General features: G+C 38.6%; 1 protein-coding gene across 4 annotated transcripts in view; it reads left to right on the forward strand.

The window, feature by feature from the left end:
- The window catches only part of Lin52 (lin-52 DREAM MuvB core complex component), an 81,228-nt gene that overhangs the window by 21,692 nt on the left and 47,191 nt on the right, over nucleotides 1-12,345 (forward strand). Inside the window, exon 6 of one of the 4 annotated variants that reach the window (XM_090344469.1) lies at nucleotides 4,955-5,005. The exons of the other annotated variants lie outside the window; for them this stretch is intronic. Within the exon in view, the coding sequence (XP_090200595.1) occupies nucleotides 4,955-4,980 (26 nt within the window). The 3' untranslated portion in view covers nucleotides 4,981-5,005. The remainder of the gene's footprint in view (nucleotides 1-4,954; nucleotides 5,006-12,345) is intronic. 4 annotated transcript variants of the gene reach the window in all.

Genomic DNA, 12,345 nt, shown 5'->3' on the forward strand with positions numbered 1-12,345 from the left:
TGTGGCCTAATTTAAGACTGTTTGTCTGGCTTCCATTATAAGGCCCTTTGGTCTTACCTCTCTATAATAAATAGTTAAAAGTTAAATTAGCAGTCCTTGATTTAGAGGAGAAAAATTATTTAGTTTTTAACCTCTAGATGGCAGCACCGGACCTACTGTGCTTCTAGCACTGGAATTCAGTTTTTTAATTTAGGTTAAAAAAAAAAATCTTGTGATGCTTTATGTTTTCCTTTTCTTTGCTCCATATTACTTTTTTTTTTTGCCAGGGCCTGAGCACTATCCTTGGGTTTTCTCAAGGTTAGAACTCTACCACTTGAGCTGTGGCACCATTTCTGGCTCTTTTCTATGTATGTGATACTGAGGAATCTAATCTGAGTCTTCATACATGCTAGGCAAGCATTCTTACCACTAGGCTACACTCTTGGTTTCCCATGCTTTTTTTTTTTTTTTTTTTTTGGTCAGTAGTGGGACTTGAACTCTGGGCCTGGGCATTGTACCTAGCTCTTCAGCTCAAGGCTACTGCCCTACCCCTTGACCCTCAGCTGTTTGAACGACTATTTCACAAATGCTTTATAATAAGGGAATTGAAGTTGAATAAGGCGTTACCATTGCAGAATAAATCCAATAGAAAGATAAAACTATTAAGTAAATAATTCTTCATGGAAAGTTGAAGAGGTAAGCTCTATGATAATACAAAGAATTTTAGAGAGGAGAGCAAAGATCAATTGTGTTAGATTGCTCAGTGAAGATTCCATAGGACCATGGAACTGAGGATTTTGAGGAGTCTGGACTCCAGGGGCGAGTGATGTCTATACAGAAAAGAGAAAAGGACATAGTAGTATTAGTTGTTTCTGGAAAGAAGACCTTGTAGAAACATGATCTTAATGGGTAGGCATAGAAAAAAGGCCTAGGGGCCGGGGGTTTGGCCTAGTGGTAGAGTGCCTGCCTAGCATGCACAAAGACCCGGGTTCAATTCCTTGGCACCACATACATAGGAAAAAAGCTGGAAGTGGTGCTGAGGCTCAAGTGGTAGAGCTCTAGCCTTGAGAAAGTCCAAGGACAGGGTTCATGCCCTGAGCTCAAGCCCAGGACTGGCAAAAAAAACAAAACAAAACAGAAAAAAGGCCTAAATTAGGAAGAAAGCCAACTTAGAAAGCAACAGCTGTGCTCAGGGAACACTGTAAGTGATGAAGAATGGTCCCTGAGGACCCCATGTTATATTAGGGGCCATAAGGACTCTGACTAGAAAGAAGTTAGGGACCAGATTGAGGAGGACTTTGAATTCCAGGATCTGAGAAGTTAAGATTCAATGGTAATGGGGAAGCCATTACAGTTATATGAATGATGAGGGTTTTGTTTGTTTGTTAGTACTGGGGATTGAACTCAGGATCTCACACTCTGACTCAGCTTGCCTGATCATAGCTGTTGTGGTACCGTTTGAGCCATGACTTCAGTCTGGCTTTTTGATAATTGGGAATGGAGTCTCACAGACTTCTGTCTGGGGTGGCTTTGAACTAAAAAGCCTGGATTATAAGTATGCATCCCTAATACCCTGCATATGAATGTTTCTCTCTCCTCTCTCCCCTCTCCCAGTCTCCCTCCCTCATTTCTCCCTCCTATATCCTCCCCCTCTCCTTCTCCCCCCTCTTTTGTCCTGCAGCTTGAACTCCTTGCCTGGGCACTGTGCCTAATGTTTTTGCTCAAGGTTAAGTATTTTAATGATTATAACATGTATTTATCACAAATGACTGTGGAGACTTCACGAAACTTTTTACAAGTTTGTGTGTTGTAAAACTAAGGAAGAAAGTTGTTGTTTGTTTTTTTTTTAATCACCTGGCCAGGTGGGTATCCTAGGAGTAAAGTGCTGGCCAGCATGCACAAAGCCCTGGGTTTGAGTCCTTGGTACCACATACACAGGAAAAGCCCAGAGTGGTGCTGTGGCTCAAGTGATAGAGCACTAGGCTGGGGCTGAAGAGCTCAGGGGCAGTGCCCAGGCCAGAGTTCAAGCTCCATGACTGACAAAGAATAAAGCAAAGAAAAAAAGATAAGTAGATTTGTGTAGCAGTCTTTGGGAGGGCAAGAGGGGGATATGGATGCAGTGACAGAGGGTGAATAATTTAGCAGTGGTATGAACTAGACACTATATTAAACTTGTAGGCTTGTAGGTAGTAACAGGAAGGAAAAAGTAGAAGAGAGCAAGGGAAGGGATGACATTGTCTAAAAACAAATGTACTTTTTTTTTTTTGCCTGGGCTTGAGCTCAGGGCCTGAGCACTGTCCTTGGACTTTCTCAAGGCTAGAGCTCTACCACTTGAGCCTCAGCACCACTTCTGGCTTTTTTTTTTCTATGTATATGGTACCAAGGAATCGAACCCAGGTCTTCGTGCATGCTAGGCAAGCACATTAACCACTAGGCCAAACTCCCGGCTACTTTTTTTTCTTTTCTTTTCTTTTCTTTTTTTTTTTTTTTTGGTGGGTCATGGGGCTTGATCTTAGCCTGCGCGCTGTCCCTGAGCTCTTCAGCTCAAGGCTACTGCCCTACCCTTGAGCCAAGCCCCCCACTTCCTGTTTTCTAATTGGAGATGAGTCTCAGGTCCTTTTGTGTCTGGGCTGGCTTTAATCCTCAGATCTCAGCCTCCTGAGTAGCTAGGATCACGTAGCTAGGAGAGCCACTGCATCACACCTGGCTCAAGAAATATTCTCTTTATCTGAGTTATGTAACTGTAACCCCTCTGTATATCACCTTTATAATAACTATAAAAATACTTAAAAATGATTAAACATTGTTTAAAAAAAAGTAGATTTGTGAAATCCCTATATGCGGGTCATTTAAACATATAAGTTGAATAATTTAATTTTGTATAATTTTCTTTCATGTTAGTGCTTTTTCATTGGGATAGATATGTAGAGCTATTCAGGAAATTTTTAGGGTCTTTGAATGTATAACAGATGTCTGATTGCTTACTGGAAAAAAATTCAGAAATTTAAATATTGAAGTAATAGTGACCGACCCACAGTGTTTGCACCCTGTGTCTTAATAGCTATATTTGGGATATATCTATATCTGTATCTATCTATCTATCTACCTATACAACTCAGCTTAGAAATGAAGCAGTTGGAAGTTCCAAGTAGTTAGAAGTTTGTGAGACTGATTGTTGGGGAAATACATGACTAAGTTGTCTTCCAGAAAGGTTATTTCTACCATTTTATCAATACAAATGCCAAATGTTCCAAGTTTTTTCATTGTTAACTTGATAGGCAAAATACCTTAATGTCCACTTCTTCCGTTGTAAAGGTGAACATTTTTTATATTTCTCCATTATGTTTGTTGATAATGGCAGGTAAATCAGGAAAAATATAAATTCAAATTATTTTAACGCAAAAAAGCCAGGTAATGTGATTCAAAAGTATCCTAAGGACTACTGAAATCTGTATTTCTCAAATATGTTTAAAACTTAATCTTATATTTTTAATGCATTACCATCTCAGTCTTTAGTATGACATTTGTGTTTAGGTCTAATACCATATAAAATCTAGAAATCCCACTTTGAAGGGATCAAGGTTATTTCTCATAATTAGAAACTGTCAGTTTAGCCTTAAGTATTGTGTTTTAAAATGTATTATGAAATGAGAAATAAAACATCATTTCTCATTTTTCCATTGGTTAGCAAATTAGTATATACAAATCCTCAAATTACCTTTAAGGCTTATAAGCATTCATATTTTTTATCCATTAGTCAAGTTATGTCATAAACCCAACATTGCCCCTGAAATGGTTTTATACGCAAAGAGGATTTTGTTGTGAAATGTTTGTGGTGTTTATTCTATTCTCATTTGAAAGGAGGAAGAGGATAGAGGAGAGTAGGTGCAGTTCAAATTAATTTGAATTGGTTGGTATTTTGGTTTTTTTTTTTTTTTCCTTTGCCAGTCCTGGGGCTTGAATTCAGGGCCTGGACACTGTCCTTGAACACTTTTTATTCAAGGCTAGCGCTCTGCCATGTGAGCCACAACACCACTTCTGGTTTTTTTCTGTGTATGTGGTACTGAGGAATTGAACCCAGGGCTTCATGCATGCTAAGTGAGCATTCTATCACTAGGACAAACTCCCAGCTGAATGGGTTTGTTTTAAAATACTATTCTGTATAATTCTGCAAAATGTATGATAGAGCCGAGCACTGGTGGCTCAATCATAAAATCTTAGCTACTGAGGAGGACAGGAAAATGTGTGAGACTTTTCTCTCCAATCAACTATCAAAAAACTGGAAGTAAAGCTGTGACTATAGTGGTAGAGTGCTTGCCTAGCATGCACGAAGACCCAGATTTGATTCCTCAGTACCACATACTTAGGAAAAAAAACTGGAAATGGTACTATGGTTCAAATGATAGAGATCTAGCCTTGAGAAAGGCCTAGGACAGAGCTCAGGCCTGAGAAATCAATCCCGGGTCTTCATGCATGCTAGTTAAGCACTCCACCACTAGGCTAAACTCCTGGCCCTCAGGTTTTTTGTTTAGATAATATTTTCCCTATAGAATGAAATAAAACATATTCCCTGTTAATAATCTGAAAAATTCAGGATTTTTTTTTCTTTTTTTGGTGCCAGTTCTGGGGCTTGAACTCAGGGCCTGTGTGCATTGAACTTTCTCGAGGCTAGGACTCTTATCTTTGAGCCACAGCACCACTTCCAGCTTTTTTTGTGTATGTGGCACCAAGGAATTGAACCCAGGGCTTTATTCATGTTAGGCAAATATTCTACTAGGTTAAGTCACACACTAGGTTACACTCCCAGCCCAGAAAAAAACTTTCTTGAGACACAACCTCACAATGTACCCACAATTGGCCTGGCAATAAATAAATAAATAAATCTGATAATTTTTTAGAAAGAAAAAGTTACATGAAAGATACATATCCTGGTTTCTTGTGTAGTTAATTCTTTTTTTTTTTTTTTTTTTGCCAGTCCTAGGCCTTGAACTCAGGGCCTGAACACTGTCCTTGGGCTCTCCTCGAGGTTAGTGCTCTACCACTTGAGCCACGGCACTATGTCCAGCTTTTTCTATGTATTTGATATCAAGGAGTTAAACCCGGGTCTTCGTGCATGCTAGGCAAGCACTCTACCACTAGGCCAAACTCTTGGCCCCAGTAGTTAAAATTTTCAAGTCTTTTTTATACTGTTTCTTAGTGAAAAATATTTCACTGTTGATCAGTTCACACATGTAGCAACATGGAAGTTAATGTTACCTCATTTCTTATTTTTAGCATGTCTTTGCTAAAGTAGAAATTAGGGAGTAAAAAGAATGATGATGTTACATTAAGGACAAGAAATTATTAAAGAAGTACATTTTCTTGCTTGCTATGGCTGGCTAGTAGTACATGCCTGTAATTACAACACTTATTAAGCTGAGACAGGAAGATCTCAAGTTCAGGGCTAGCCTAGGCTACATAATGACTTTTTTTAATAAAAATTTATTAACATTAATTTTTACATGATATTTCAAATGACGTGTTTAACAAACAAGTTTTCAAGAAGGAAACCTCTATATACAATCACTGGCACTTGGATTTTAGAACATAATGAAAATTAGGCTGAGAATTTGTATGTCATGGATACATATTAATTTATGTAATAAAACATTATGTGTATAGAGTCATAGGTTTTTATGTCTATGTAGTTGTGTTTATATTTCCAGTACCATGTCCGTAGCATTGGGTATGCAACTATTGAGTCCTCAATCTTATACTGTTTGGATCTAATAGCCACATATTAAGGATACCCTGTGCCTTTTGTTCCTTTGGTCTTGACTTGTCTTACTCAACATGATTCAATCTAGATTTATCCACTTCCCTGCAAATACCATTATTTTATCTTGTCTGTTGACTGTATGGAATTCCATTGTGTGTGTGTGTGTGTGTGTGTGTGTGTGTGTGTGTATCACATTTTCTGTATCCATTCATCTGCAGTACAGCATCTGGATTGTTTCCATTGCCTGGCTATTGTGAATAGTGCAGAGATGAACATAGCTGAGCAGGTGTCCTTATCATATCCTGGGTTATGATGTTCAGGGTAGATGCCCAGGAGTGGTATGGCGGGAGCGTAGGGAAGGTCTGTTTTCAGTTCTTTAAGAAACCTCCACACTGCTTTCCAGAGTGGCTGAACTTGCTTACAATCCCACCAGCGGTGCAGTAGGGTACCTTTTTCTCCACAACCCCGCCAGCATCTGTCATTGAGTTCAAAATCTTGGCCATTCTTGTGGGGGTAAGGTGGTATCTTAGGGTAGTTTTTATTTGCATTTCCTTTATGACCATGGATGATGAACATTTTCTCATATGCTTTTCTGCATAGTTCCCTTCCCCATTTAGTGAATGGTTTGTTGGGTTTGGGTGGGGGATTAGTTTGAGTTCCTGTAGACACTGGATATTAAGCATTTGTCTGATGTATTATTGGTGAATATCTTTTCCCAGTTGGTTGGTTGTCTACTTTTGTGGCTATGCTTTTATCTGTGCAGAAACTTTATTTTTAGGTAGTCCCATTTATCGAGTCTCTCTCCAATTTCTTGTGAGCCTGGGATTCTGTTCAGGAATCTTTTGCCTGTGCCTATGAGTTCCAGTGTGTTTCCTACTCTATTATGTAGCAGTTTCACGGTTTCTGGTCTGACATTGAGATCTTTGGTCCATTTTAAGTTGATGCTTGTGCATGGCGAAAGGCTAGGGTCAATTTTTAGTTTTCTGCATGTGGCTGCCCAGTTTTTCCAGCACCAATAATTGAATAGTCTGTGTTTGTTCCCCTGTATATCTTTGGCTCCTTTGTCAAATACAAGTTGCCTATAGGTATGTGGTTCTATTTCTGGATCTTCTATTCTGTTCCATTGATCTTCTGGTCTATTTTTGTGCCAATACCATGTTGTTTTTGTTATTATGGCTCTATAGTAGAGTTTGAAGTCTGGTATTATAATACTACCTGCATTGCTCTTTTTGCCTAAAATTGTTTTGGCTATTCTAGGTCAATATTTTATTCTTTCGGGGGCTATTGCAAATGGGATCATTTTCTTGATTTGGCCTTCTGTATGTGTATTGTTGGTGTACAAGAAGGCTACTGACTTTTGAAGGTTAATTTAGTATCCTGCCATTTTGCTAAAGTGGTTTATTAATTCTAGGAGTTTGGAAATGGAGTTTATGGGTCACTCAAGTAGAGGATCATGTAATGACTCTTTTTATATGGAAGCAAAACAAAAACTCAACTCAAACTCAGCCTTTTTTCCCTTAGGAAAACATGAGTCAGTTTTGTAAGCTATATGCTTTTGGTCTCTTCCCCCTCCCACCCACTCCCCAAAAGTTGAACTGAATGCTTAGAACTAATTGAATTAATTAATCTGAATGTGAATCAACTTTAAATGGATCTGTAGCTGTTTGGTTTAAAAGGTACACAGACAAGAGAAGTGTTTACTTATAATAGTGTTCATAAGGTTTCATATTCTTAAAACAGAATGAGAAATGTCACATGGTCTTTGTCTCACCAGCTTTGAATTCTAGTCATGTTAACCTTCTTTCACTTCAAAGGCCCTTTTCCAGGCTGCTGCCCTTCTTGAAAACTCATCTTCTACTTAGTTACCTCCTATCCATTCTTCATACCTAAAGCTGTCTCTCTTAGGAGATGCATCCTGCCCTTTCAACCCCTTTCTACACTGTAGTTGAACAATTTATCCACAAAGGATTGTGTGATGCCTAATGTACTGGAATGTTTGCTCTATGACATCAATTACAATCTCTTTACTTCTGTAAGTCCTTGATGCCTAGCACAGTTCCCTAAACATACACAATAAATAGGATATACAATAAATATTTGCCATATGAATTAAGTACTATGTCTTAAATAATAGAAGTTAATACCCCAACGAGCTTAAATGTTTTTTAATCTAATAATTTCTTTTGGTGTCCAAACTACTGATAAAAGTCACACTAAACTTTATTAATCTCTTAGTCAAACACCATTTACCTAGCATTATAGACAAGTACAATCATGTCTGGCTTAAAGTGATTTAATATAGGTTCTTTGCAATGTAGCCCAGGCTAGTTGGTCTTAAATACATGTTTCCTCTGCCTCAACCTCTTGTGTGCTAGGATTGAGAGTGGGCTTTGATGTTGTTTGCTTATTTTTATACTTCAAGGAGCTATGAATTGAATCCAGAGCAGTAAGTTATGACCTAGTTCTTTTTGTTTTTGTTTTGTTTTTGATATAGGGTCTCCCTTACTTTGCCTGAGCTGGCCTCAAACTTCTGATCATCCAGTCTCATCTAACCTCAGCCACCCAAGTGCTGGTATTACTGTCTCATCCTGACCTTAGCGAAACTTTTTCGGGGATGGGAGTGGGATGTTTGCCTGCACTGCGTCTTAAATTCAGAGGCTGGGTGCTGTTTCTAAGCTTTGCCTCAATGAGCCACAGCACCACTTCTAGATTTTGAGTGGTTAATTGGAGATAAGAGTCTCACGGGGAACTTCTCTCCACCCCTACTCCCCATCTCTGGGTTGGGCTGACTTCCAACTGCGATCCTCAGATCTCAGTTCCTGAGTAGATAGGACTGAAGGTGTAAGCCACCTATGCCCAGCCTTAGTTCTACTCTTAACACAGATTCATCTAACATAGGTCTGTGGCTCATCTACTATTCAGCACGATTGCATGTATGTTATTGCATTGCTGCTTTCCAGGAAGACCTTGTAAGTAATTTTTAAAACCTTCTATGTATCTAAATAAGTTGGGGAGATGAAGAGAACACATGTATTAGAATCTCCTTTTTTTCCCCCTTCACATAGGATATTTTTTGCCAAAATTGAAATTATAGATTTATTATAAATATATAAAACAAATATTTTTACATTCAATTAGACAGTTTTTTTTCTAGGAACTATGCTAACACATTTAAGAAAAAATGTCATATATATTGCTTTTCAAAAGACATCAACAAGTTAGTACAAAGATAATACATGGGATGATAGAAAATATCTGTAAGTCATGTATCTTAGTTTGCAAATCTAGGATTTTTTTTTTTAAGGCATTATAGAAAAGATGGACCCAAAGTTAATTTTCTTCTAATCTTCAGTGGTGTGGAACACTTAAGCTATTTAAGAACTAGGCATTGGCTGGGCACTGGTGGCTCACCTGTAATCTTAGCTACTCAGAAGACTGAGATGGAAGGGTTCAAAACCAGTCTGGGCATTTAGAAACTCTTTATTTCCATTTACCCACCAAAAAGGCCAGAAGTGGTACAATGGTTAACGTGTTAGAGCACTATCTAGCCTTGAGCAAAAAGGTTCAGGGATAGCACCCAGGCCCTTACTTAGTTTAAGCTCCAGTTTCAGCACATACACACACACACACACACACACACACACACACACACACACACACACGCAAACAAAGAAGAGTTTAAAAAAAATAGAAATGAAAGAAGGAAAAAAAGAAAAGGCATTAATTCTTGGGAATTTTTCTGACCTACTTTATTGAACAAGAAGAGTTATACATTAATTAACCTTTTAAGAGATGATTGGAATATGAACCATTACCTCAGTCTACTATTGAAAAGCAAGTGGTACCAGAAGTGATTCTTATTCTAGTATCGAGTATAACAGTCCCTTAAGATCTCTTTTGGAATGTTGAAAAGACATCAAATGAAACCTTCAGAATGATTATTTATTGGGGAACAAGAAACCTCCAAGTTCATTGACCCATTGTAGCTTCACTTTCTCATTTTAATGCTCATCCCACAGTGGCAGTGGTAAAAGATGTCCTGCACCTATGGAGATAGCAGGGAAAGGGGCATCACCTTTCCATTTATTGCTTGTTGCAGTTCAGCCTGTTTACAGGTAGAATTGCTATGCGGTGCTTCTTGTAGAGATGTGGCATTCAGGACAGCAGCAGGAAAGCAGTGTATATGCATGACCCATGAGTTGGCTAATTTTTAACATGCAGTTAGTTAAGCAATGATTACATCCTGAGGAGTCATGACCTCAACATTTCATCAGGTCCCTTGGATTGTGCCTCAGTTTAGAAATGAAGAGGTATGTGGGAAGTTTTAATTGTACCTGTGTGATTTATCCCTAGTCAGCTCTTTAATTTCTTCTGGCTGTCTGAGGTTTCCGACATGCTGTAAATTTCCCCAACTTTTTCATTATCTGCAATTTCTTTATGACTCGTGAATCGGAGTGGAGAGAGAGTGTGGATTTACAGCAGAGATAAACATGTCCATAAAGTCTGTATCTGTGTCAGTAATTGTACTGCTGTCAGTGACTGTCCTGTTTTACAGGTCTCTCTTGGGAAAAGTATAGGTTTTGCACTATCTACCTAAGCAGTGAAGTGTTTGCTTTGATTTGCATTAGCCTGCTGGGAGATTAGGTAGGGTGACTGGGATAGGAATTGATACTTGACCTTGGCCTTGTTCATTTGTTTGTTTGTTTATGATCACATGATCTCCTAGGATAGCTGTTGGAAGTAGAACATTGGACCGGCAATGTTCATGTTCTAAATAGAAATGCAACTTGTACTGTATAAAAGATACAAAAAAAGCTTTCACTCTATTTTTATACCATTAAGATGATTTCTCGGTCCTAATCTTTTGTTAAGTATAGCTGGATCTTATTTGCTTGTTTATTATCTTTTTTCCTTAACTTTAAAACATGGGGCTTCTCATCTTTTTTTCTTTTTTTAACTTTGAAACAGGGAACTTCTATTTCAGAACACTGATTTCTTCTGAAGAGTGGGTGCAGTTAAAGTTAAGAGGAAGACAATAGCCTGGCACTGGTCACTACACCTGTAATCCTAGCTACTCAGGAGGCTGAGATCTGAGCTCAGGGACAGGGTTCAGGCCCTGAGTTCATGCCCCATGACCAACCAAAAACAAAAAGGAAGACCATATGTAGCATGTCTTCATTCTCAACTATTACTAGCTTTTTCCTGTTTAAAGTGGTGGTTTGCAGGTAACCATTAACCATGAACAAGGCAGATAAGAGACTATACCTTGTTTGTATTTTTTGTTTTTGTTTTTGTCACTTGTAGGACTTGAACTCTGGGCCTGAGCATTGTCCCTGAGCTCTTCAGCTCAGGGCTACCACCTTATCCCTTGAGCCACAGTGCCACTTCCATTTTTCTGGTGGTTAATTGGAGATAAAAGTCTCATGGACTTTAGTGCCCAAGACTGGCTTTGAACCACAATCCTCAGACCTTAGCTTCCTGAGTAATTAGAATTACACGTGTGAGCTGCAGTACCCAGCATCCTACTAGTACTTGAACTGCTCTACAGCAGGTCTTGGTGACCCAGTATTAAAGGATTAACAAACAAGGGCTGCTGGAGAAGGCTTCAGTCAAGTATCAACGGATTGAAGGAGTGCTGGCAACCGCTTCAATTCTCCTCCATCTGGCAGCAAATGGAAGCTGTGCAGAGCCGGGTTTAAATCTATTGTGACTACTGCAGTATTGATCTGCTAACTACTTGTGGAAGGGATGATGCTTCAGTGAAAATTATCATTTGATATTTTTCTTTGTCAGATACCAGGGTTCTCACAATTATAGACTTTTAGAAAGTTATTTCAAATTATCAAGTAAACAGATGAATGCCAGTGCCACATATAGGTCAGGAGAAAAGCCCTCTTCACTAACTTAACACATGCCAATAAGACTTTTCCTCTTTTTAACAATTTGTTATGAAAAAAAAGTTTTGTTTTTTTTTTTAAGAATCCAGTACCTCCTCTTTCTACTTTGTGCATTCATGGAAGTGTTGTTTCCTTTCTCTGTGACCACTGGAAATAAATTTTAATGGCTACAACACTAAATATTTTCTCAGAGACAGATTTGGGGTACCGGGCACATGGCTTAAGTGGTAGAGCACCTATTTAGCAAATGTAGGGCCTTGAGTCCACATGCAAGTACTACAGAATAGAGAAGAAAACAAAAATAACAAGGACACTTTCTTTGTAATAATAGTAACATAGTCATATCCCAAGAAAAATCAACAATATTGGGGGTTTTTTCTCAAGGCTAGAGCTCTACCACTTGAGCCATAGCACCACTTCCAGCTTTTTCTGTGTATATGGTACTAAGGAATTGAACCTAGGGCTTCATGTATGCTAGCCAAGCACTTTACCACTGGGCCAAACTCCTGGCCCCAACTATATTGTTTTAAATATCTTCTCCCTTAAGATTTGACTTGTTCCTAAGTAACTGATAGAACTTTTTTTATTAGAACAGTATCCATCCAATCAAAGTTTAGGTATTCTAATGTCATTCTTGGCAGAGGAACATTAGTGTCCACCATCACTTACCACTTTTTCCCTGCTGTAAACATAAATTTACTCAAATGACTA

The sequence above is a fragment of the Megascapheus bottae genome, chromosome 14 (genome assembly GCF_031878675.1).
Source record: "Megascapheus bottae isolate mThoBot1 chromosome 14, mThoBot2.hap1, whole genome shotgun sequence".
Taxonomy (NCBI): domain Eukaryota; kingdom Metazoa; phylum Chordata; class Mammalia; order Rodentia; family Geomyidae; genus Megascapheus; species Megascapheus bottae.